The sequence below is a fragment of the Agelaius phoeniceus genome, chromosome 18 (genome assembly GCF_051311805.1).
Source record: "Agelaius phoeniceus isolate bAgePho1 chromosome 18, bAgePho1.hap1, whole genome shotgun sequence".
Classification (NCBI taxonomy): Eukaryota; Metazoa; Chordata; class Aves; order Passeriformes; family Icteridae; genus Agelaius; species Agelaius phoeniceus.
The window spans coordinates 8,010,953-8,038,632 of record NC_135282.1 but is presented as its reverse complement, the minus strand read 5'-3'; the positions used below and the strand labels follow the sequence as shown (position 1 = coordinate 8,038,632).

At 41.6% G+C, this 27,680-nt stretch overlaps 1 protein-coding gene across 1 annotated transcript in view; it reads right to left on the bottom strand.

The window, feature by feature from the left end:
• Nucleotides 1-235: 235 nt before the first annotated feature.
• The window catches only part of PPIL2 (peptidylprolyl isomerase like 2), a 68,338-nt gene continuing 40,893 nt past the window's right edge, over nucleotides 236-27,680 (bottom strand). The window contains exons 13-20 of the mRNA XM_054645901.2: nucleotides 25,838-25,927; nucleotides 24,448-24,481; nucleotides 16,299-16,416; nucleotides 13,655-13,711; nucleotides 4,068-4,140; nucleotides 3,865-3,927; nucleotides 3,245-3,384; nucleotides 236-1,601 (exon numbers count right to left, since the gene is read on the bottom strand). Of these exons, the coding sequence (XP_054501876.1) occupies nucleotides 1,508-1,601; nucleotides 3,245-3,384; nucleotides 3,865-3,927; nucleotides 4,068-4,140; nucleotides 13,655-13,711; nucleotides 16,299-16,416; nucleotides 24,448-24,481; nucleotides 25,838-25,927 (669 nt within the window). The 3' untranslated portion in view covers nucleotides 236-1,507. The remainder of the gene's footprint in view (nucleotides 1,602-3,244; nucleotides 3,385-3,864; nucleotides 3,928-4,067; nucleotides 4,141-13,654; nucleotides 13,712-16,298; nucleotides 16,417-24,447; nucleotides 24,482-25,837; nucleotides 25,928-27,680) is intronic.

Genomic DNA, 27,680 nt, shown 5'->3' with positions numbered 1-27,680 from the left:
CCTGTTCCAGTAATCAAATGTGTTATTTCAAACTTAGACGTTTGCAAAACAAACTCCCCCTATTATTCTTTCAAATTAGTTTGAACTTCCTATAATTTAACAAAGATGTGATCATATCCGCAGAGATCCCAGAATTCCTTATGAGCATCTTAAAAAGCAGGAATGAATCATTTCCTTGTAAAACAATCAAGTTTGCAGTGCTGTGATCTTGGAAATAACAGTTGAACGGTCAAAGTCAAGCACTCAAAAGAAAATAAAAGCATTTAATGCAAAATATTTCCAAAAGTTTTTACAGCAATTTCCTATAAATGGAGTCTTTTCTTAAAGAATGAAACCACTGATACAAATGTATTCTTCCAAAGGGGATTACAAAATTTTCTCCTCAGCCACACAGGAGGTAGAGAGGGCATTTCTCTTATCTGAAAACACCTAAGATGAGCTGAAAAGTTATATTCAGGATCTAGCCTGCTATGTCTAAGTTATGGTAACACATAGATTCTTTGGGATTAAAACTTCACAGGCTGATATATCTTTACCCCATAGGGCCTTTATTAAGATTCCTAATAATTTGTGGTTATGTAATGGAAATATCTGACATGCCTGTCAGCTACATTATGTGGTTTTTCCTAATGATGGGAAGCCTGACATTGGAGCAGACTATGGGGTGTTTTACCCTGCACAGACCAGGCTTTAGGGATGGGTGTTAAAAAAAACAAACAGAAGAGTTGTTTTTATTCCTGCTCAGTTGCTCAAGGCTGTAGTTTCTGGTACCTGAGGGCAGGTGTGAACTGGTGCATCCTGACACCTCTGGCTGTCCACTGGCTCAGGGAAGGGCAGCCACTGGGAGGAGTAAGTGGTGCAGCTGCCCCGGGCTCCCCATGTAGATTTGCAGCTTCCCAGGCTGTTGGAGGCTTTAACGGGTACATAGAGGGCTCATTTGGAGTGAGCAAGGCCCTTCAGATGACAGCAGTCAGTCCAGACAGAATTGGTCCTTGTTGAGAAGCAGCAGGAGGCAGCTGGAAGGTAAGGGCAGGACAGGCTGGAGCCCTTCCACAGAGCTCTCCAGCAGCACAGGAGCTTCCCAGCACTTGAATTCATTCCCTCCCTTGGCACACTTGGCTGGTCTGGGAGTGATTACCTGTAAAAGGAGCTCTTTCACCACTGTAGCTGTTTGCTGCAGTAGTGCCTTGCAAGGCTGGGCTCTGCCTGGGCTGCTGCCAGCCAAGCAGAGAAAGGCTCCAGCTGATCCCTGGGGAGCTGGGCTGCCTGCTCCCTGCTTTGCAAAACAACAACAAAACAGCCTTCGAGGAAGATGCAGTGGGGGAATGTGCTCTCTAGAAAACAAAGCCACATTAACCAGCCTCAACAAAGCAGCAGTTTTCTCTGCCAGTGGAAGGGCAGGCTGGTGCCTTCCCTCCCCAGGACAGACTGGCTTTTGGGCTCTCTGGGGCCACGTGGGAGGCTCCTGTTTGCGCTGTGCTGCTCCAGTGCTGGGCTCCCCATGCTGCTACCAGGAGCTGAAGTCCCCGAAGCCTGTGCTCTTCTTCTCTTTCTTCACAGCTGTGCTGGTTGAAGGCCCATCATCTTCCACACTGCGCTTCCTGCAGCCAGAATGAAAACAACTCTGAGGGAGTCTTTACTGCCAGTGGGACCAGGGCAGCTTGGATGCCTGTTCTGCCTGTTCTCTCCCAGCACCAGCTATACTGGAGCCAGCCCATCCCTTGTCAACTAGACAGGAGTGCAAGCTCCATGCCAGCATGGCTTGGGGGTCTTTGCCAGGCCCAAAAAGAGGGAGCATGAGTCCATTGGGATGGTTTAAATCAGGCTTTGAACACTCCCAGGAATTGTTCAAAGCACAGGAAGTTCTCCAGGCCAGAGCTGAAGATTTAACAGCTGTACCTTTTAGCATGGTCAGGAGAACATGAGCCATGAGTTTTCCCACAGCTTCTCACCTGCACTTGTGGCAGCAAAAGGATTTACAGGGAATTAGGTATAAAGCAGCTGGGAGAGCTCTTCCAATCTTTCCTGCTTCTTGAACCCAGCCTGTTGCAGTTGCTGCTGTTATCATCAGCCTCTCTTGAGCAGAGCTTGCAACCCCAGGGAATGCTGTGCCACCAGCTCATGTGCTGTAGTTTTATTGTCAGATATCAGTAGCTGATAGGGAGAACACCAAACTCTAAATCTGCCAGAGCAGGCTGCAATGTCTGAAGGTCCTTTCTATACTACCTGGTCCTTTCCACAGAGCCACAACTGCTGGATTTCCTCTGTAAATAAGAGTGCAGTGTATCAGCAGTTTTAAGCTGGACATAGTATTTTAAGGGACACACAATATTGTGCAACTGAAAAATTTCACTGACACACTGAACTGACCTACCTGAGCTAACATATTTCTGTTCTCACAGTTATGCAAATGCCTGTAAGTCACAGAGGCACACACAGGCTGATTAAATGGCTGCCCAGATCTGTGTATGCATAAATACAGGCCTTTATGTAGCAGACAGACAACAGCATTTTTGCAAATGCTTTTAGAGAAGTCTGCTAAAAATCAAGTGGAAGGCATTTATTTTAATTTTTCCAAAACACATGCTAAGCTGCTGCTCAGCCAGGATTCTGTGCTGTCCTTATGAAAGAAAGCAGTGCTGCCAATCCTGACAGGGGTTCAAAGGGTGCCTGGGAGAGGATGCTTTAGGATAAGCCTGTCCAACCAGCCAGGTACCCTGGAGCTACTCAGCTGCCCTGTGCTCCCACAGCAAGCCTGGGAGCCTGCTCCCCTTTCCAGCCATTTCAGCTGTGCTGGTACAGCTGCTTGTGTGGCTGAACAGGGAACCAGAGCAGCAAACTGATGGGGGCCTGGGGCAGCTACTCTGTGCAGGGCAGAAGTTGCTAAAAGAGAAACGTCTGTGGGACCATGGCCTTCAGAAATAGCTTCAGAAAAGGAAGAGGATAAAAGATGGTGTAGAAGTGACACAGCACAGTTCCTTAAAGACTTCTGAGTTCTGGAAATGTATCTACAGTTCTGAAGTCAGCAAAAGCTTTTAAAGACCAGCTTGGTCATGTTCAAAGGCTAAAAGAGAAGCTCAGTTAATGTGTGACCTTGAAAAACAACAGAACTGAAGTAAACTCTTGACTGTTAGGACTACATGAGGGTGTCTGAACATCTGAACAATGGCACTGGACAGGGCCAGCATCCAGCAGGAAAGGGACCTAAAATATTCAGCAAAAATCAGAAGGACAGGGAACTCACGCTGCAGCCATGTTGATGTATTTTCCAATCCCCTGCCGGTAAGTTTTAGGAGTCTGAACCTCTTTCTTTGGTGGGACCACTTCAGCTTTTATTTTGGCTGCTTCTTCTTCCTGCTGGAACTTCTCTCTTTCAGCAGCGACCTGTGGGAAGCAAAGGGTGCAATCTGTTGCAAGAGATAGTGCAGAATAAGGAGAAAATGTCTACAATTCTTTGAAGCTTTAAAGCACTCTAAACCAGCAATCAGCACTGCTGAGATTACAGGGCAGGCTTTAGGAGACAGCCCTCAAGGGCCACTACAAACAGGCTCTCTGCAGCCATTATAGCAAAACTCTTTCTCACCTGCAGCCACCCACAGCTACTGGAGGCATTTGAAAGGAACCCATCAGAAGCCTGATGGACTGGGAGCTGTGCCAGACTCAGTTACAAGAGTAACTCTCCATTGAAGGAGTGACTGGGATCCTGGCAAAAAGGTAATGTTGAATGGCAGCTGCTTAATCTTAGCTGGCAACCAGATGGACCAGGGAGCTGCCCATGTGCAAAGAAAAGGCATTAAGTTGTAAAATTCTCTCCAGAAAAGCTTTGGCCTTTCAAAAAAACCTCAACCAACCAAGCAACCTCACCTGTGCATCTGCCTCTTCATAGGGATCAACAAAAACGGTCGTTGTCTCAATTCTTATTTCTTCCTGGAAGCAGAAGAGAAGAACAGTTATTCCATCTGCTGATTAAGTTGTGCCATCTCCCCCTCTTTTTGTTCCAAGAAGTGTCAGCAGAGTGACCAGCACTGCCATGTGAGGCCAGTGCCCCCAGTGCTTCACACACACACCTTGGGACGGTCTGTTTTTGGGTCACTTTCCACATTCTCCATTGCAGTCAGAGTTTCAAAGCCACCAACCACCCTAAAAGAGGAAAGACATGTTATTCCATTGTCACAACATACTCAAAACATTCCTACATCCTAACCTTTAATATATCTCATTTATGTCCATTACTCTAGCAGAGTTTTAAATCATCCTGTTTGGGGGGAGAGGAGTCAGCAAACTGTGTTTGGCAGACCTAAATGATGTCATTCAGTGTGGAAGATAAGCATGTTTTCCTCAAATATGGGATTTGAATTTAAAATTAAACAGAACATGGAAAAGCCCAACACTCAGAGGCAAAGCAAAGCCACATAAACCAGCCACATAAACCAGCCAGATGAAGAACAAATGTTTTCTTCTTCTTTGTTTTCAAGAGTATATGAGACCTAAGAGTATTATCAGGAAGAGAATGGTAACTACAGCACAGGAGAGCAGTGGCAGAGCTGTCTGCACTCATACCACTAACACAGAGCACAGGATTCCTCCAGAAGAAAGCAGAAGAAACTCTGCTTTCATATCAAAGAAATAAGCAATGCCTTGACCAAAAACATGACTGTGAGCTCATGAGGGCTCTGGGAAGGCAGCAGAGCATCAAGTCACAGCCACAGGGTAAGGTCAGGACACTTCTCAAAGCAGTTTTCACCTAGCAGGGCCTTAGATCCCTGGCTTCTCACTTTTCAAGTCAACATATCCAAACACTTGCTTGAAAATGTTTAAGGCTGAAGGCTTTCTGGACTGTTACATGTTTATTTTCAAAAAAAGTGTGGAACAATGGGAACATTCTAGAAAAGCATATTTAGAAAGGATAAATGGGGAAACCCAGATAATTATAATCCTGTCATCCTGTCATTTATCCCAGCAAAATAATGGAATAGCGGAGACAGGACATGATTAAGAAAGAAAGGAAATAAGTAACAGCAATCAACAAGGTTTTGTGGGAAACAGTGTCTGTCAAACAACCTTCTATCTTTGAGACAACAGATGTGGCTAACAGGGATAACAGTGTCCACAGAACAGACTTCTGGAAGGCGGCTGATATTTTGATTGAGGAACCAGAATGCTATGAACTGAATACAGTACACATGAAATAAAAAATTGGCTGACAGGTGTCAAAATCTAATTTTAAACAGGAACCACTGAGTCAGTATGTTTTCAGAGGGGTCCTGCTGGGATCAGCTCTTGGTCCCAGGGTATTTAACACTTTTATCCACCTCATCATCCACAATTAAATTTGAAAACAGCTATTCTTAGAAGAGCAGTAAATAAAGAGGAAGACAGGCTGTTGATGCTGAGTGATCCAGATCCATTAGCAAAGCAGGCTGTAGCTGGACAACATCTGTTTTAATAGAGCCAAGCCACATGGCCAGGAACCAAAAATACAGCCCATACTAACAGCTGTGGGACAATGAGAAGCAGCTGTAATTCTCAAAAACACTGCTCCAGGAGCCAGGGAGTTTGGGGCCAGGAGATCAGCAGCAGGGGCAGGAATTGGCCACTGAGGAGTCCAGAGCTGCCCATGGGACAGGGCAAGCCAAGAGCCAGCAATCCCCCAGCTTCCACAGGGGGTAACTGTTTGAAGCCTGATTATTGCTGGGACTGCAGCACCAGCACAGGGAGGCTGGCAAGGGATGGGCAGATGAAAGGGGGGAAAATCAAATTAAATTAAGCTGGTGGGGAAAAAGGATACCAAACTGGTGGAATATGTAGAGCATTTTATCACCTAACTCTGCTTTCATATCAAAGAAATAAGCAATTCCTTGACCAAAACCCACATGATATTCACAATCGCCTTGATACACTTTATACACTCATACCAGGGTATTTCCCTCTCAAAGACACCTGTCCAGTCCCAGCATGGCAGGGTCTGCCTGACCAGCACCAGGAGAGGCCTCTGACTCTCCCCTGCCATGGTCTCAGCTGATGCAATGGAGAAATCACTTCCTACAGCACTCCCCAGTGCCCTCAGTGCCACCCCGTGGGCTGGGACAGGCTGTAACCCCAACCAACAGGACAGACCCCACCACAGAGAGGGACCTGAGATAGAGAGGGTGTCCTCACCCTGCCCCAGCACTGCTGTGCTTGCTCATGGTTCAGTGCTGCTCCCAACTCCATTCCCCAAGGGCCTGCTGATATTCTGTAATAAGGCTGTGACTTTTAGGTTAAAAGCCAGGGATGCAGCCTAGAACAGCCTCAGTCATTTGTGACTGGAGGGAGCAGACTGGGGGAGGCTGCACAGGGCTTGAGGACCTCGTATGAACTTTGGAAAGTTCATAACAAAAACTCAATTTTAAAATCTCTCTCCAGGCCAATATCAGATTGACTTATAATACTGGTGATTAACACCCAGCCCAAGGTATATTCACTGTATTTTAACTGCCCCAAAGGAAACTTCTGATTTAATATCGGAGGATTTTCTAGCCAACAGCTCACTCATTATCTGCTTGTATGTTTTCATTTAATTAGGTTTCTGATAATTTGAAATGGCCAGATCAGCTGTGCACTGGCAATCTCAGCTGAGTAATCCCTTAGCCCGTAGCTAGACCTCCCACAATATTAGCCCTAATGCATTTTACTGATGCTACCAGATCTTCAGTTGCTCTGTAATTAAACTTTATTGGTAATATTTTGTCACTTGCACATTTTGAAAGGCTGTGATAGACATGGCATTCACAGGTCATCAGTAAATGACCTAAATAGTCTATTTTGACATGACTGTTAAGGGCTAAGGGGGAAGAAGACAAAGTTGTTATGCCTGCAGAGCATGTCATTCTCTTTTCTTCTTCACTTCTTGTCTCTCAAATGGAAAATTGCTTCCTTTTCTCTCCCTTCCATTCTCCAACATTTTGCACAGAGTATCTCTGTGTACTACACTGTCAGCACAATCAGCTCTCAATATATGTTTTTGTCTTTATAAAGACACTGCTGTAATACTGATAAAAAATAAAAACTAATTTGAATACAAACCACCAGCTCAGAGGAGAGAGCTCTGAGCAGAGGGACAGGAAATAATCTACAAGTCACTTTTGTTCAGGGAGCACTTGGGAGCTTTGTCAAGGTCAGGCCTGGCTGAGGCTGGTATCTGACCACTAAAAATGAACATACAAAAGGACAAGGTCTGATTGTAAGCATCACCCAACCAGTAAAAACTGAACTACACACTAACCTGGCAGTCAGAGCTGGATGCAAAAGAAATTGAATATTCCAAACTGTGAAGGCTTTTGCAAGCTTTCCTCTGATCTAAGAGACAAGGTATACACAGGCCCTTGAAATATTACACGTTGTTATTGTTAAATCTCATGATGTTATTGCAGCACTAAAATAAGTTTGATGAGATATAATATGTCAAAGCCCATGCACTGGCATCCCTCACAGCAACTGCTCCTCAGTGAATGAGGAAACCAACACACCAGAGAAGTTTTTGGGATTCTTTGCCTGCCCAACAACACATATTTTGGGCCAAGTAAAAAGCCCATACAAATTTTATGTAGAAACGATCATCAGATCAGTACATAAAAACATTTTAAAAATCCTCTAAAGAGTGAGCCACTACTTAATATTATCGTAATATTCAAGGAAATCTGTACAAAATTTTCAGTAAAAGAAAATCCAGATTCCAGAAATTCAGACTCACATCCCTTTATAGTCTTTACACATGCTAAACATGTGGCACAGACAGTGACTGTCCACACTGTGTTGTCTGGTCTCATGCAATGTCACTTTTGCCAAGTTGGAAGCCAGCATGGCAGGGAGGGGAGAAGGGCATAAACAAGTTTAACCTTTTCCACTGCTTCAGGCTCTATTCCTTTTCTAAGGTGTCATACATGCTTTGTCCTAAACTGGCTGAGGTTTAAGGTAGTGTTCAGATGACACCCTGCAGTGAAAAGGGTGACACTTTCAAGACACCATTCACAGCAGAACACCCAGTGGAACCGAGAGTTTGCTGTGTGCTTCCAGTAGATGCTGAACAGAGAAATTATGATCTCAGCTATATATTTAGCTCAGCAACCCTGAGACAGCTTGTATTTTTAGAGGAGCTTGATAAATGTTGCATTACATTTAAGCATGAACGACAAGGCAGGTACATTTATGGTATTTTTTTTCTGTTAGCATAGGAATGAAAACAAAAATGTGCCCTTACTTGTGCAATTCTGTTTTCTTGAAAGCTGGCTGAATTAGCACTGGAAATCTTTGCATTTCACATTTAGATGTGTTATTAAAATCTTACTTCCTGTTAAGGCCTCTTTATGTAAAGCAGTAACCTTGCTTCAGAACCACTGCCAATGCCTTTGCATGATGAAGAAGTGAAATATCCAGAGCAGGCTCTATCCATTTGCAATATGCCAATGAAGGTCTCAGTGTACTTTAGTTAGTGCTGCCCAAAGAAAACTGCATCTCCCCTGCAGACCCAGAGACAGATTCACATTCACATAGATTCACATTCACATGTGAATCTATTTCTCATACTTTTGTTTGGAAGAATTATAGGATACAAGATACAAGAACAATATCTGGACTTTTTTTTTAAAACAAGCTTTAAACTACAAACAGAAAACAGAAAGAAAAATTGCTCTTTCGTAAGCACATTCTGCCCCAAAGGTTATTTTTATAAAAAGGAGAACACACATTTATATACACACACAGAGGGAACAACACATACGTGCACAAACACGTACATTCAGGACAAAATGTTTTCTATGCATACACCCAATCTGCAGTGGAGTGAGCAATTCAAATGCACAACAAGAATGCAGCCAAAACATCTCCATCTCTCTGCTAGATAAGGGCTTCATCTACCAGGTGAGAGACAGTAATAAAGGGTGATGAAAATAAAACAACTTGGAAAGAAGCTTATTGAAACTAGACTCAACAGGTGAACCTGGCACGAAAGGACTTCCCTGCCTTGGCACAGGTCCCTGTTCAGAGATCATACAACTGTTTTGGAAATGACAGCAGCCCTCATGCAGCTCCAACAGCCCAGTGCTCATGTGCAGCCATGGCTTCCACAGGGAGGCCTGGCTCATTTCCCCACCTCGCTCTTTGCTCCTATCCCAGTGTCTGGGGATAGGAGAATCTGCAGTGCAAAATTAGGTCAGTCTCCCTACACACAATCAGCTCTTCTGCTGTCACACAGTTTCTCCAATCTTCAGATGTACTAAAGGAGAAGAGCCAAAAGAACATGAGTTTTCCAGCTTAGAAGCAACTGGGATTCACTGATTCAAATCATACAGGGAATGTTGCAAGTGGAAACAGACAATGTGTTATATAACAGTAGCTGGGTAACTGAATAATGCCTGCTAGTTGCTTTATGTAGCTAATTACTTTAGAGGACAAGAGTTACTTCCATTGCCCCAGTCTACAGAATTGCAGTAGAAAGCAATTAACAGGTTAAGGAATCACTTAATACAGAGTGATACTGATCCAAGGGAAGAACTCTCTTCCACAAAAGCATCTGGCAAGGAGAGGAGGGAAGAAAAGAGAAGAATAAGCTGAATGCATGTCAGCTATTGACTGATGCCTCCAGTCTGACCAAGCCTGAGGTTTCCCAAACCACCTTGTTCATTATTTCTGGGAACAAGAGAATTGAAGAATGAGCAGCAGAAACCTCGAGAGATAGTAAAAGTTATGCACATAAGCAGATATGTACAGCCTCATAGCAAAGAGAAAACTGTCCTTGATATACTCATCTCCTGTCTCAGTTGCCACTTTCTTTTCTCAGCTCTTGACAAACACAAGTGATGCTCTAATAAACACACAGAACTGCTGTACAGATAATTTCCAGCTTTGCCACTCTGACCACAACACTTTTCTCTCTGCTCCCTTTATTGCCCTTTGTTTTATCTCATCACATCACATCACATCACCTATCTGCAACATGTCCTCATTTTCAAGCCCACCGTGCTCTGCTAAATCTCACCTAAAATTCTGAAAGCATTTTCTCCTTCTATTGATCTTTCCACTACTATTTTAAATATGCACATTTTTATGAGTGCCTTTAGCTTTGGAACAGGCTCCCAAAAAACACAGATGAAGCAACTTTGTTTTTTCCTGAGGCTTTCTTTTTCCAAAGGTGGTGGAAGGTAGGTGGGAAGGGGTCATTGTCACAACTTCCCTCTTTTCTACTTACACAGCTCTCAGGGACAGAGATTATATTTCTATTTCTGCTAAAAAAGGGCAAGTGTATACCAGGTCTCTGATCCACAAGAGCTGTGAACCATTGCAACAGGAAACATAACAACAACATGGATGGGACATGCTTCATTCATAAAGAACACCCAACAGGAACCTGAGCTTAGCTGCTGTTTTGGCTGTAGTGTTCCTGTAGCCCCTGCAGGTCACAGCACAGAGCACAGGTAGGAAGGAGGCTCAGGCACAGAGCCCAGGGCAGCAGCAGGCAGGACCCTGCCCAGGCAGCAGCCCCCTGCAAATGCTTCTCATCCCCTCTGTGCAGAGCAAAGGCATGTCAGTTGGTTGATATTATCTCAGTTTCTAAATTAAACCTCTTACCAGCAAGCTAAAAGCCCACAAAAACCACCAGTTGGTTTTCATGTTAATTACATCATTCTCTAAGTCAGAAGAAATAGTAATTACTAGAAATGGTAATTACTAATTTAATCTAGGCAGCTCTGTTGGAGCAGGAAATCCATGCAGCCTGCAATACACCTCCAAGGGAAGGCATTCTGCTCTCTCTCTCTGTTTTGGCTCCCCAGCCATGCCAGATTATCTCCTTTCTTTTCAGAAGCAGCATCCTCATCACTGCCATGGTGAGCAGCACAGTCCTGACGAGTCCTTCCCTGTCCCCCAGTACACTTTCTCCTGAGACATGAAAATCCCAGTGCACCAAAGCAGACACGTGTCCCCTCTTCACTGTCCCACTGCCCAGGTGTGAGCATTTATAGAGTCTCCTACATAAAAATTGTGTTTCAGACCAGTGGGGATATGAATAAGATGCATTTCCAGAAAAGGCACTTTTCAATGTTGCATCCCACAAAGGATCAAAGAAACAAAGAAAGGAATAGGGAATGGTTGCCTTTTCACTCTTTTTTGTTCTCCTAAGTACGGGAAGCCTGCTGAAAAGTTTTAGACAAGTCAAACTGTGCTCTCCAAGAATACCTGTGTGACACTAACATGGACCAGAGTCACACAGGAGTAGCTGAGAGTACAGTTCAGAGTATTTAGGTTTTTATATTAACTGAAATAAGTAATCCTCAAATCTACATGAAAGTCACAACAGGCCAGTAAGCATCCAGTTAACAATACAATTAAACACTGATGGAAACAAAGAATCCTGATATCATGGGTTCATTCTGCTCTTAAACCTAGATATTATTCCTAGATATGCTTCCCAGACATTATTGTGCTATAATCAGCTCAGATATAGTCACCAAATCCTGGAATCACCCAGGATCTAAAATATCAAACTGAAGTTGGAGTTTTACTAAGGTACAATCTCTGGCAGCTTCTGGCTTTTATGACCTTTAAAAACAATGCAGGTAAAAACAGCTGACGGATTTTGATGACAAAATACAGATCTTAAGAGCTACACACATCAACCTTTTATTATTAAATTTGTAGGTAAATTCAATTATTCAATAATTCAACTTGTAGGTTAATACAGACTGACTGGGATACATATATCCCAGCATCTTAATTTTACCTTATTTGAATTGATCTTCATTTACATGCAGGACAGATTAGAGTAAAATTTCTCTGCTCTGTGTTCATATGAAGATGTCACTCAGTTTTCATGCAGGAAGCCAAATATGATTCTAAACCAACACTTTTTATAAACTTTACCATTGTATTTTAGCTAAAAATATAAGCAGCACCACTTCTTCACTCTGGGACCTAAACTCAGATTTTTGTTTAGACAGCAAAGACAATTCACAAATCAAGACAGTCTTTGCTAAAACTGCAAAAATCTCTGTTATATATGCTTAAGCAGATTTACCTGGACTAAGTAATGCCTCTCTAAAGGGCAACATACAGTGTGAAACAGCATCTGAGCTATTTTGCTCACTTGAGATATTCAGCACAGTGTGAAGGCTTTGGGGAGCACACTCCCTGCACCACAGCTCAGCTTCTCTCCAAATCCTTTCCTGGTGAATTCTGGTAAAACTGGAGCACACTGAGGAAACTCAGCAAAGACCCTGGAGGATTACACAGGATGCTCACTGAGACCAGGCTGCACCCAGAACTGAAGACCAGGCACATTTTCAGCTGAGCTGTCTAACACAGACCTTACTTGATGAGGTGGCCAGCTCAGGTTAACAGCATTACTGGAGGGGATTTGAAGGGGTTTTTGCAAGGTGCACTCAAATTGTTGCTGAAGTTCTGAAGTAGTCCTAAGATCTGGATAAGGTAACTCCTCCAAGAATTACTGGCTCTCAGCTTTTAGTATTGGAATTTGCTTTATTTGTCTGCTTTCACAAAAGGACAAAGGAACTTTGAATTTTTCTAGGACAAACCTGAGAAAGAAAAAAGAAATACATTTCCAAGAGTGTAATTATTGAAGAATCAGTATTGGAAGTAACAGCACTAAAATAAAGTGCCATTAAAATGAAGCAGTTTCTGCCTCAAAAAGTTGCAGGCAGGGAAGATGGATTAAACATATCACTTTCACTGTACAGCACAATTGCATGACGTTCAATCAAAGTAAACAGCACATGGTTCTGTTTTCCATTACTGACTTCCAAATGAATAGAACCATGAAAGGAATAAAACTCCAAATCTACAAGTAAAAAAGATTATAAGATTCTCAGGAACTCCCAGTGCAGCAGGCTAGCAACATTGCCACTCCTGCCATGCATGAGGGATGGCTGAGAACAGCTCTGCTTGACTTGGTAAATACCAAGTACCTGCAGCAGAGGAAGCAAAGAGCAAACCATAACAAAGATTTTGTATCTTCTTCTTCAATAAATACCTTATTCTTTATCACGTGAAAACTTCACTGGAAAAAGACTTTCAGAAGAGACTTCTTTATAAAGGAATGAACTTCTCTCACTGTCTGGGCATTGGTAGTATCTTTATATATGTGTGCATAAATATACAGATTTTATACCAGTGATAATTGTCAGGAATAAAAGAAAATAAGAATAAAATAAAAAAGAATAAAAAGAGCCAAAAGACTTCATCTCTGCAGAAGCTCTATTCCATGATGAAGAACAGTCCTGTCATGACTAATTTTTCAGTTGATGGCTCATAAGAGGATGAAAGCAGTGTTGAAGAGCTAATCTCTTGTGTCCCAGCAATTAACATGCACAAATATTAACATGGTTCATTACATGACTATGATTACTTTGCTCATGACTCCTGGAGGGCCACCCACAGAAGGGAAGTGAGGCAACTTACACTGATGAAAGGAGGGAAAAAAGGCAGGGTCTGCTGACTGGCATTGGTGCAATGTTGCCCACCTCCTCATGACCAGGAGAACTAGATTGTGAGCTGGGATTTTGCTCCAGTTCAATTACAAGAGTTACAGGATTCTTCTTTTTAGGTTTCAGACACACAAGGGAGAATGTCTGCTATGCTGCTGCCCAAAATATCCTTCACTTACCTTCCAAAAACTGTGTGCTTCCTGTCCAGATATGCACAAGAGCGGAATGTGATGAAGCTAGAAGGAAAAAAGATATAACAGTTACCACATTGTCCCACTGTCCCTCAACAACAGCCAGTAATGCTTAAAAATGCTTAAAAACACGAAGTGTATGCAAAAGCTTTCAGAGAGAAGCCAAGCCCCTCTCCCTCTCTGGCTCCTCTCTGGAAGGCCTGTGGACCAAACAACCTTTCATGCCTCAGTATTGTGGGTTCCACCTGGATTTCTGGAGTTTTGGCTTCTCACTTTTCATCACACTAACATTTTTAAACAGTTCTCCAAGAGTAGGGCCTTGCAGCAAGTCCAAAATTAATCTGAGCATGTGCCTCCTTGGCCATGCAGGCCCTGGGAAGCTCATGCAGGGCAGGCAGACGTGCATGGGAGGAATGCTTCCTGCTTGGGAAGAACATTTCTGGTGCATGATGGGCAGCTTGTATCCAGCAAATAAAGTTACATGACACAACAGCCTCTGCCAGTGTAAACTTCTATTTTCTGGATATTTACTTTTTGCATTTCTCTTCCCTTAAACTGGTCTGTTGGTGATCTATTTCTCCTCTGGACAGAGCACACTCGTGCTCCAGATACAAACATCCCAGAAGAATACTTTGAAGTGTCAAAAGTAATTAATTGGACTTTTAATTTTGGGGGCTGTACTTTTAAACTTAAACATGGGAACTCAAACACTAATCCAAAGCAACCTTTACTACTAAAGCTTTACTCTAAAGCTTGATGCTTCTTTGGAAGTCCGGGACTACAAATGTATGAGACAAAGGTTTCCACAGTGTGGTCTGCAGACCATGATGGCCTGTCTTGGCTGGACATGCAGTGCTGGCTCTCCTCCCTGTCTCCATCTGTTACACTACATAGGAGACAGCTAAAAATATATAAGCATTCCAAAAGCACTTTTCCATATAAGCAACTGCCTCAGGAAGTTATATGATTGGAAATAGGAGCAGCTGTAATGTTCCAGACAGTCTATTAAGATGCAGCTTGCCCTAGGAAAGCATTGGCATGCTGTGCAGAATGCAAACTCCTACATGGGATACCACTTTACTGCTGGATATCCAATACTTAAAATCATCACATGGTCAGTTATGTAGCATTGTAATAAAAACCCCTGAGAAATAGCAAATATACAGGGAAAGCTTCTTATCTGTCACTACAGACAAAATAAATTAAAGACAAGAGAATTAACATAACTCAGGATGGTCCCAGAGAAGCCCTGAGCATTATTCAAGCATCACCTTGCAGGGGGACCCAGCTCTTTGCCCTGTAGTGCCTGTCACCAAAGGGGAGAGCAGTTCACAGAGTTCCCAAGGCTAGAGGAGATGTATTTAAGTGCTGCCTAGGAACCTTTATAAATATGGACAGCTGGACTCTCTTAAGGACTTACATATAAAGGAATTTCTTATTTCATTTGCAAATTTTAGGAGAACATACAGTCACATTTACAGCAGCAGATGATGTGACTCAAAATGGCACATCCCTTATGGTCTCTGTAACCTCTGTTATTAGAACGCTCTTTTTATTAAAAAAAAAAAAAAGAAGAAAGAAGCCTCCACTCTCCCCTAATTTAGCACGTGAGAGCTGGCAGCAACATCCAAATCCAAAATAAGTTGTACAGCAACTTGATCCAGCAAACTGCCCCACACGTGCTTAGGCTTAAGAATCCAAGTAAGCCTAAGAATGTGAGGCCCTGAGACAAGGCCTTGTGTTTAATTAAAGCAAAGCACACTGCTGCAGAGTTTACAAACCTTCCTAACACTCAGCATCATGAACACCAAGACCCACTCCCTCCCTCCCTGCTCAGTGCAAGTCACAGTTCTAAACACACACACACACACACACACACACACACACACACACACACACACACTCTCTCTCTCTCTCTCTTTCCTGGGGCTCCCAATAAAAGGCCAATTTTTTATACTGCAGTACTTACAGAGCAAGCAATAAATAGTTGGCTCAAAGTGACACAGAGCATTTTAAAGGACTGCAGGCAAACACCCATATTAATGTTATACATGAACAAGGCCATTACAACTTCAGTATCTTTAAGCTTTCCCTCATTTTAGTCCTCATTCTGCTTTTGTACATTGGAAAGCAAGTTATTCTCAATCCCAGATTGTACACTCTGCCATGTCTGGGTCTACACATTTCAACAGAGCATTTATTTAAAATCAAGTGACTAAAAAGAAGTTATATTCCCATAGAGTTTATGTTTCATCTAGTTCCTTCAAAAAGTTCAATATGGAGCTAAATTTTAACAGAATGAAGAGGTGTGATGAATGATGATAATTATAGGGGAAATACTGGGGAGGGACACTGAAAAAACAAACAAAAACTTCAAATAATTACAACAAAAAAGACAAGTTCTTGCTGATATAATGAACCCACAGGTCTTCTTGCCATGCTTCACTTTGCTCTTAGATTGGCTAAGAGCAGCTCTAGCCCTGATTGCAATATGCACCACTCAACAGAATATTTCCCTTTACTGAACTTTACATTTAGAGTAGCTCATAAAATGCCATTTTTCTTCTTAACAGAGTGAGACACAATGTCCAGAGACAACCAAAAAAGCACAAAAAAGCAAATGACTACTTACAACTGTGATTTGTTTGTGTTGGGTCCTGAATTTGCCATACTAAGAACACCACGTCCCGTGTGGGACAAATTGGGCTTGAATTCATCTTTGAAAGGTTTTCCCCAGTAAGATTCTCCTCCTTAAAAAAAAAAGAAAAAAAAAAGAATAATGTTTGTTTTCATTAGTTTCCCACTGTGTGTTGCAATAGGCACTGGCATTAAATTCAAGGTTCCCAGCACTTGCAGTCACCATGTGTTAATACATTGTTACCTCACCCCTATCTCTGGGCCAGTATTTGAGCACGACCTTGAAATCTGGTGTTTGCAACTGGCAACATATTTCTGTGCCCTCACACTATCAGCTGCAACAGACCACACTTTATCAACAGCTTTATGTATCCTGTGCTGAAGAACAGTCAAGGATTTAATTTTTTCCTCCTGATCCACCATAAATTTTCTCTTTTGAGACATTAAATCTTTAAAATTGGCTTCATGACAAAACATAGAGCAAAGAGTTACCAGTTTAATTGCACTCTGGATATAGCACTGCTTCTGGAAATAAAATAGCAAGGAGATGAAACACATTCATAGAATCAACTAAGAATAGGAGCTATAAGCTCAAATGCTTAATCCCAGACTAAACAATGAAGAATGATGATATATGGTGCTCCAAATTAAAAGGCAAAAATTAGATATTTGGACTAGAGACCTGGATGATGGGAACACTTATGTGCAGTGAAGGTAAAAGAATGATAAAATTGCACAAACCCCAGCCCCAGCCCTCCAAAACTGATTTCTTTTTTGTGACTGTGGACAGAGAGAGGGTCCATGAGAGGTCTCCTCCTGGCTGTCATTTTTACATTATTTATGACAGATCTGACATTTTCATTTGCACTTTCCTCCAGGATCATTCTTAATAAGAAAAATGAAGGCTGAGATGAGTCATAGTTTTACAGTCAAATCCATAATCTTGTTTGACAAACCATGAAAAAATATTTCACCTTAGGACAGTATCAAAAATAAAACAAACAAAACTATCCAAACAGGCAGCAAGGCTGGTCCATCTGCAGAACTGGCTCAAGAGCCCTCCAGAGTAAATGTATCACTGGAGAAGCAGCAGGTCAGGGAGGGATCTGTAGTGCTCCACAGCCACGTGCACACATAGCACAGAAAGCAATTTGATGATATGGTGCACACAGAAACAGTAAATAAAAACAAGGAATGAATCAGGCTCCCACTGAAAATCTTACCCAAAAAATCACAAGAGTGCCTTAAATGAGGAAAGAGTTTCAGATGATACCATGAAAACAAAGCATCTCATATGGACAGCTGCAAGTGGAACTAAGTGAGAAATTCTGGAAGAAGCTGACCCATTAAAAAACCCAATTAATCATATTCAAAAGACCTATTAATAGAGTTGAGTGTTGCCTGCTCTGCAGTTTGACAAGAGTTGACAAAAGGGGACAAAGCCTGTGGGGATTTTCTGTAATTTTCTGTAATCAGGAGTACAGCAGTGGTTACTTCAGCAATCTCTGGCTATTGAATATTTTAAGATCAGCTAAATGATGTCAGCTTGATCCCATATGCCAATATTTTCCAGAGCTGGGTGACAGGGATATGGTCCAGTTGCAGACAGCTCTAGAGGAGTTTGTGCTGTCTGAAGTTTTCAGAGGATACAGAACATGAGTACAGTCTGTTTAGATGGGACACAGCAGCCAGTGGCCAAACCTGTGAGCCTGCTACACCCTTCATGTGCTTCCAGCTGATGCTGGAATTACAGCCAAGCTGCTGAAAGACAGTGGAATCCAGCCTGAAGCCTTCACTGGTCAGAAAAATAATTCAAAAGGAAAGAGAAAACTTGTGAATGACAGAGAGACTCTCTCTTTCTGGCACTGCAAACAACCAGACCCAAGAGCTTGCAGACAGGAGCAATGAGCCATGATCTTTAGGCTTTGGAATATTTATTTTTGTATGATTTCATTTCGGATCATGCACTGCAGGTCAGAATTCATCTCATATGTATGAAAGCTAAGTTTGGTTCATTCTGCTTCTCTGGAAATAAGCACTAATATTTTAGCAGATAGCTACAGCCCCTGCTCTGTCTGCCATACAGCTGTTTCCAAGGCTAATTCTGTCTGCCTGGGAGCTGCAGCGGGAGCAGGGAATGGCCTGTGCAGCATTTGCCTCAAAGGCCAGGCATCCTGTGAAGGACAGAACTGAAGAGTCTGTGGAGACCTGGCAGCACAGACTGGCAAAGGGCAGAGGAGACACTGCAATGGCACTCTGCAGAGCAGGCACAGCTTGGGGGTTCTGTTGTTGTTTTGGTTTGCTGTTTAAAAATAATTTAAAAGGAATACTTTTTTTTTCTTTTTCAAGGAAAACCCCAGAGTATTCTCCTTAAATTAAAAATAGCCTGAATGTGCTTTTCATCAAACTCCAGCTAACCTCTGGAATTGTTCCAGGCTTCAAGTATCTGCTTGAAGCAGGACTAGACAGAACAAGTCAGAAGATGGCAAGTTACATCGATACATTTTTTTAATTACTGAAACCCAGCATGACTTTCTCTGTGAAGATTAGGTACAGACCCCTCATCAGTCTAGGGCCATGGCAGCAGAGTGCCTAATCCTCAGCTGGAACAGGGATTTTACATTCTTACCTTATACTCTCCACATTAGAGCTCAATGTAAACTTGGGAAAACCTATCAGGTTCCAAACCTGCTAATAATTATGAGGTGCTTGTAAGAATCTAGCAGATTTTACTGTGTTTATTCTCAACACAGTTGGGAGGTGTGGTTGTACATTTTCTGAAAGCAGAATGGATGCTGACAGAGGAGGTGGGAGCATGGCAGTGTATGGCTCCAGCCTTTTTCTGTTACACTCCCTGTATGTGCCACAAAGAGAAGAGGCTCCTCCTGACACTCCCCAAATCTTCCTCAGGGTGCACACAGATCTCTGCTGGCTATATTTGGAGTCACAATGATGCAAAGCTCTCACCCCAGTGCTGATGTACCAGCCTACAAGCAAAGCCCACAGAAAACAAGAATTGACTCTGGGTGTTGCATTCACAGCTGGCAGCACTGCCTGTCACTTCACCTCCCTCTCAGCTCATCTTCTGTCCCAGTGGAGCTGTGTGCCTACTGGACTTGTAAATGTTTCTGAGATCCTATTACAAAAGTGCTGGAAAAGAATTCTGTGGGCTTCTGTGCTAAAAATCAGTTCACATGGCAGCAGCCATGGCCCCAGCACATACTGCCATTGGCTGGATTGGTGTTGGGAATAATTACAGCCTGCACATGGGAATGTCCTGCTTGCACAAAGCTGGAAATGTATTTGGGATCAGCTACAGAAATACAGTGCCATTCAACAGCATTTAACCTGCACAGTGTCAATGCCTTCAGAGTTTTTGGACAATTCTGTAAAATAAAAATCACATGCCTACTCAGATCCACATGATTCAAAGCTGCAGGAAGCTGGGAGACAATTCCACGCATTCTCCTTTAAAAAAAAATTCTCTTAAATTAAAGATGTGTTTAACTCATTCTCACACAGAGATGAAATGAAACAGACCACACAGCTCTTAGAAAAGAACATTAATAATTTCTGTGGCTATCCAGAGTGGCAAGATATATTTAGCTTGTACTGAAGCATGGGTAGTTACTCAGTCTTGTATCTGCATTCTGTGCTGATAGTAAACAGGTGAACAGAATTAAACTGACATCTGAAGCAGTCACACATCAGCAACTACACAGAAAAAAAGCCACATTTTCAGATTGTCTTTTGAACTAAACCAGATTACTCTTTGGTAGTCTTTGTTCCTACTAAAAGCATGTAAGTTTTTTGAGGTACAATCACAGATTTTGTGCAACTTTCTTGCAAAGAGCTGAGAGATGCATCTAAAGCTTCAGAAATGTAGCATTCCAAAAGCCAGGTGTGGGCTGGGAATCATCATTCATGACAGTTGTGATTTTAAATAAATCCTTCCTTTTTCTGGCTTAAAAATTGCTAAGCAGTGGTAAGGAAGTAGGAGGGTTCTGATTCACAAAAATGATGGCTTACTTTCTGTAATTTTCTTCTTGTCATTTGGAACAACGAGGCACATAATAACATCTGACACTTCTGTAGAGCTTTCCAAGTGAGATTCTGGAATCATTTTGCAAATATGAAAGCCTTAGCTCAGGCAGTAAGTGCTTCTCTCCTCTCAGATAAGAGGACATGGCACTCAACCCCACAAACCTGAGAGTGGATGTGCACAGGGACTGCAGATTAAAAGGAGAATATTCTAGATAAAAAGGTCTTGCTCCTGCTTTTGCTGCACTTCAATCATGCAAGAAAAGCGGCTCTAAAACTGGCCCAGTTAAGGAACTTGCCATCTTAGGAAATCACATTGCATTGATCAAGTTTGTCCAGAGTCCTTTGCTATTGACATTTCAGAGGAGCTCTTCTTGCTGCCAAACAAAATGCAATTCCCATCTACCAGTAGTAATTCATCCTGGACTTTTACAGCTATAATGTGCCTCTTTTGTGCCCTCCTGGATTCATAAATCACAGGCTGATTCATGAGACCTTCCAACAGGTTGCAAGAAAGAGTAGCTGAAAAAAGCCTGTGCTGCTTTGAAAATGTGATGCTTTGCATATATTTTCCCTTTTTCATACAAAAGGGTTAGGATATTAAACCTATTTTTTCTACATGCAAATTTTCTTCTATTATTTGGAACACTGAAAATACAGAGCAGCTGCTCCACTTGCACGACCGTGAGTTAGAATTACTCACAGTGTTCAACCTCTTACTTGTTATGAACAGCAGGAAAAGAGATACATCACAAATCTAAAATTCATTTTCAAATAATTAATCATTACAAAGAATGACCATGACTCAGCTTATTGCTCTGAATACTGCCTCTATGGGTGGTTATTTTGTTAGAGAAGAAATAAGCTGCTGTACCACAATAAAATTTCTCCCAGTAGTCTTATGAAACATAAAGGTGAAAGCTCTAAGAAAATGAGTCTGGTCCTCCAAATCAGTGTCATCCTTGGAGCACTGTGTATCTGACTGCTCTGGCAGTGCAGGTCTGACAGCTGTGCTAAGGTAAAACTCTATTCCCCACTCTTTTCTCAGGGTGGTATCTCAACTCCCAGATGCCACAATGCTAATTTCCACCCTTCTCCATTCCAAGGCTCACTGCTGAGTACCAGAATTAGCTGTCCTTCACGTGTCTGCTGGGTCACATTTGCTTTTATGACAGTCCAGAAGAGACTCAAGAAGGACACACTGGGCAGCTGAATAACAACAACAAAGCAAGGCTGAGGGTGCTTCCAGAGAGAACAGTTCAGCTGGAGCAGCCTTGGGAGAGGATGGTCAGTGACAACCAGCCTGGCATTTACCTCATGAGCTGTTTCCAAAACACAAGCACACTTAATTCAGGTGAGCCAAAGCACAGTTACAGTCTGTGTATGTATGACAAGTCACCTTCTGTCATGCTGTACTAATTGTGCCCAAATCCACCCAGAAGATGAACAGTCCTGGGCTTAGTTAGCAATGGAGTGGGTGATCATCTCAGCATCTGGGGGCTGCAACCATAAACCTGACACCCTGACACATGGGATGAATGTCAGATGACAGAAACCAAATGGTGGGAAGATATTTGAACAAGTCTGTTTAAGATCCTGATGAACAGGAATAATTAAATAAATAGAGGAAGAATATATAGAGGCTTAATGCATGTTCCATGTATCAGTTTAGAAAAGAGGTTTTTTCCAAAAAAAAAAGAAAAAGGCCAAATCTCTTAGCTAGAAATCATCGGTTTAAGCAGAAGGTTCTGTGTGAATGAGGAAACAAAGCATGTTCTTTTTGTTCTGAAGTATTCCTACAAAAGGCTCTAATAGAAACAGTTTATAATATTGACATTTAAAGGGTAACCTCCAAATAGTCCTCCCTATTGCCAATTGAAATATCTGGGAAGAAAGCCCTGTTCTGTTCTCATATGCTTCTTTGATATTACGGAAGTCAAGTTATTTATTCTAAAGCACATTTAATCTTACAGACTTTTTTAGCTTTCAAAGGTGCATCTTTTTTTTCCCCTTCTAAGAAGCAGTGAGTCAAAAAAATACTGAAATCCCTTCCAGCAGAAGACATAAATAAAGGGAATTTATACTGCAAATAACAAACAGGCCACAGGCAAAAATGGTACAAAGTACTGATTCCCAGTGCTTTACTCCAAAGCTTTCCTAAAGTGAATGCCTGTGTGCACATGAATAATGCACAAACGAATGGACCAACATTTTTACAGCAAGGGAGCCCAGGAGAGCATCAGTCCATCTGCCCTGCCAGAGCACTGCTGCTGAGCTGAACCCTCCTCTGGCTGCCCTGCTGCCAAGGGAACATCAAGCCTCAAGTCTGGCCACCTTCTTACAGCTCCAGACACACAAGTGGAATTTCTGCCTCACAGTCAAGTGCCCCAGATCTATCCAGTAGTCAGGAGCAAACCCTGACAGACTACTTTCACTCTGTGAACTGTCTAAGCAGCTTCACTGAAGTATTAAACACAAAGGCATGACAGTTCAAGAGCAATCTACAGCCCACCAGGCTCCCCATTTAGATTTCCTTGTGATATTATCATATTCAATAAGCGATTAGGTAAAGACATATAAAATTCAACTGTCTTAAAAATATAAAAGCCATTCAGGTGCAAAGAAGACATTTGCACCATTTGGACTCTACAATAATTGCAGCCAGTCTCTAAAAATCTGCAAGACTCATGTCTATTTGAGTGCACACTGTTCATTTCATTAGAACTTTAATAGTCCTGACAGATGTTTGCGAGACATCTCGCCTGCGATATCCTCATCTTTAATTAAGAATGACAAGGAGAAAAACAAGATGGAAAATACTAGAGGTCATTAGATTCCTTTTTTTAAGTGGAAGAATATATGTAGGAGGATTTTCATCCTATGTTCTTATTAGCATTTCACTTCCTACTGGCAAAGGCAGTGGAGCTGAGCCTTGCCCTTCGGTGCAGCAGTGATGCCAGTCCTCTGCCTCTGCTAACTCTGCTGTCTTACAGCACTTCTGCATTTGCACAAATAGAAGCAGGGATGACACCAGCAAGTTAATTTTCATTCCACAGCAGGATCTGAACTCCACCCTGCAAGGGTGAGAGGTGTTTGAGTCAACCTATTAAATCTCTCCTGTCTCCTGACACCTCTTTAATTTCTCATTTCCAAAGATGTTCCTAATTATGTCTTTTGGGATTTGAACCAAAACTTTCCGTATTAAAAAATCAAATCACATTTGACAGTCCAAGCATAGATGGTAACAGTTCTTGTTAATGGGTTTTTGCCATCAAAACACTGAACCTTTAACTAGTCTCAAATCCTGCAATTGTTGATTATCACATACACTATAAGAAAAGTAGGCAACTCACACTAACATAATTAACAAAGTAAATAGAGCTAAAGTATTTAAGTAGGGGAGGAGCTGGGGATGCTGGTGACAGCCACAAGTGGGCAGATAGAAGGTGCATGAGGAAAATGAGCAAACTTACAGCAGTGACCAGAGGTATTTCATGACCTATCTCCTGTGGTGGGCAATGCTGTGACACCCTTCAGCTGCTCTGCCCCCTGACCTTTCCTGCTATTCTGACCTATCCTGTTCCCAGATCTCCAACCAAGGGAGAAAGAAGAGGAGGAAGAATTTTGTAACAGTGATCCCCAAAAGTTAGAAAAAGAGCAGCTTGGGCATTACAAGGCAACTAGCTGGGAGAACAGATGGTGTCTGGCCAATCACCAATTCTAAGGCAGGTCTCAAGTATTTCATTAACACTGAATTTGAAAGCAACTTCGCATGAATGTGTTTCTTCCTTTATTCTTTGCCCTGGAAGACCAGCTGTAAAATCATTTTAATTTTCATTTATTTATTTTCTGAAGGAAAAAGGAAGCAAAAACCACAAGAATTCTGCATGGAAGAGTGCTTTAGATTGAGAATATATCGGATGAAATTTTAAACATAATCAACATGGTCATAAAAATATATCAAGAAAACCTCTGTTTTAAAGTAAACACAATGTCCCACTTACTATCATTTAGAGAATTTTAATTTTAAATTGTCTGGAAGTAAATGTAACCACACAGCCCATGAAGTGAGAACAACTTACTTGATTAAAACTCAACCTTACCTGTTCCTGTCCCAGTCGGATCACCTCCCTGGATCTGCAGAATTAAAATTAAATCAGTGTTACATATGCATCTATGTGAAAGACATTAAATACAAACCATAAAAGCCAATGGTGCTCAATTTTCTGCCTTCTATATTGTGTCATGTTGACAAGTCAGCAACAAGGAAACCATTACTTCTTATTGGAGCTTACTATCAGCTGGCTGTCATCCCTGACATTGCTTATCCATAAGCAGAATGGCAGTTTCATAAAAATAATAGGTCTTTTATGGGTAAATAGGGAAAATAACTAATCTCAAATGGGTTAACCAGATCATCCTTTTTATTAAGTGCTGAATCAGAACCTGCTTTTTAACTCATGATGCAGTGCTTTTGGAACTGGAAAGGCTTTACATTTTGCTGCCAACCCTCCACATGATGGGAAGACAAGAAAAGGGGGGAATATGGAATATTTTTTGTATCTGTATCCCATTGACTACCTCCAGCAGGAAAAATCCTCATGTGAAACTAATCTTTGAGTAACAAAAGTGTATTAATTACTGTACATGCAGGATCTACAGAAATAGTATTCTATGCTTTAATGCCAGTCGAGGGAGCGTGACACGATCAGTTTCAAAGTAATAGCACACAAGCACAATTTTAGTTGTGAGCTTAACTATGAACTGAGATACACAGTGCTGTCAAAAGAAAAAAAGCTTTTTGTAGGATGACAGGACAGAATGTAACATCCAGTGATGTTCCTTGTGAGATGTGCTCTGCCTTCAGGATCAGGTTGTTCATTCTTCTGAAAGGCTACAATATCCTAAGCTGCCTGGACTGTAACTCTGTAAATAAAGATCTTTGACTACCAAGGACACAGTTCAGGAACACAAGGTGCTTTTAAACTCCTTTACAAGAAAGCCTGGGCACCCAGTGCTGGAGCACACTAGGAAAGGATAACCTGATAATATCCAAGTACCACAACCTGAAACAGAAATTCAGATGCTTGCTAAAGTTTCATCTGAATGGGATTTCAACAGGCCACAGTATTACTTATCCAAATTAGCATTTCCCTCTCTCTCCTTCTGTTCATTAACCACCCACCCACATCTTGGGGAAGATAGCAAGAGCCAAGGCAGTGACTCTTCAAGGCTTTGTCTGGAATGGCAGCAAATGCAGTGCTGAATGCAGTGATGTTCTGAGTGACAATGTTAATGAGTGACAATTGTCAGTAACAACCATTAATACACATGGCATAGGTAAGGACAACCCTCATTCTGATGGTATATTTAATACACTTCTATTGCAAGTTGTCATGCATGGAACCACCTAAACCTGAGATAAGTTAAATATATGGGATATTTTGAGTACATCATATATTGTGCATTACACAGGCGTTTTTTAATACTCACCACAAAATTCCGAATTGATCGGTGAAAGATTGTTCCATCGTAATAGTTCTTCTTGCACAGTTTGATGAAGTTCTCACATGTTCGGGGTGTCTGAAAGACAACAGGAAGTTTTAATTAAGCACAACCTTTAAACAATCATTACAGTGGTTACAAAAATCACTTCTCACTTGTGCCTTACAAAGGAACAAACATGCAAGACTCAAAGAGGACGGAGGCTCTGTCTACAGGAAAAAGCCTGCAGTATACCTTCTTTAAGGTACACTGGAGAGACACACACTGTGTTAAATAAATGAAACCCAGACCTTCCAATTAGCACTGAGAAGTGTTGAACATTAGCTCAGATAACAGGAGTTCCCAGATCACATCTTGATGGTGAACACAGGAAAGCTCAGAGACTTGCAAGTAACTGAGTTCCAGCAGTGCATCACAACTCTTCCAAAGGGAGTTCCTAGCACTGGAAAATGGTAATTTAAATTTACCAGAGTAAGAAAGAACCTGACTTCTCTGCTCCCCTATTTCAAAGTGAGCACATTGAAGCTAACTGAGAGAGAAGCATTTGGTCCTCTTCACCACTTGGAAGTAACAATGGGACTGACCCAAGTCACTGGAACACAGGAAAAATAAAAAAAACCAAATTGTTTTCAAAGCCCTAAATAAAAGAAAAAGATGGTAAATATATTGCCAACTTCTAATTCACTTGTACAGTGCAAATTAAAGTAATTTAGTAAATTTATGAGTCATGATATTCAAACAGTACCTTCTGAAAAACTTTACTTTCCACCTCATCATCCTTCCACTGTAATTGTATGGATTCTCTTCTCTGCAGTACTACAATACCTTCAGACATACAAACACAAGTACAGAAACAGCCTGTTTTCTATTCTTGGACATGTTTTCCAACTCCACTGTGGATTATGTGCATAAATCTATTCCAGTTTTACAAAAGAATACATCTAACTGAGTTCTCAGAGGCCTTAAAAATATCCTTATTGCTGGATGTGGTGGCAAGTAAAGCGCAGCATGAGCTGCAGGGGCTGTAGGTGAGCACACCCAAGATCTGTGTTTGTGAAAGGCACCAATTCACTTTGCACTGCTGTGACATCACTCTTGGTCTGGGAGCTGCTGACAGACACTGAGCCATGCAACCTCAAGTGACTTAAAAGCAAAAATAAAATAAAAAAAACCACCAAAAAAAACCACAAAAAACCACAAGGCCAGCCTGATTATAATAATTTAAGGATGAAATAATCTCTATCTCTTGAAAAGCCAGTCCATACAAGTATTCATCCAGAACCCTACAGAACTTCAGTTTTCTGTATTTTCTCATCTGAAACACAACCATTCTCACCCCTCTTTATTTACACTGAAATGTCTCTTAAGTTTCCAAACAAACTTTTCCTGTCATTATAAATTCTCTATATTGATTCCTTCTTAATTACTCTACTCACATGACAGTTTGTCAGCTGGGCCACAAGTGAAAAAATTAGCAAACTGTAATTTTACACCAGCCATTATTTCAGATTTCGTACAGAATTCATTACTGAGTTAAATGGTAATGGTACCATAATGGCTTTATGGTAGAATGTCACCAAGACATGTACTTTGGTGGCATCCTGAGGGCAACTCACAAGTATATAACTATATTCCATAAAATTATATCAAGCAACAGGAGGTTCTCCTACAGTTTCAATGTTTATAGTAAATGTGATTTTTTTCCCCTTTGAATTTAACATGTATGCTTTAAAATCTTTGTACTTAATCTTTCTAGTAAAATTCAACCCCTGAGGAATCACTTGTGAAGCACACGCTTCCTTTATAAGACAATATCATAATAGCATTGATC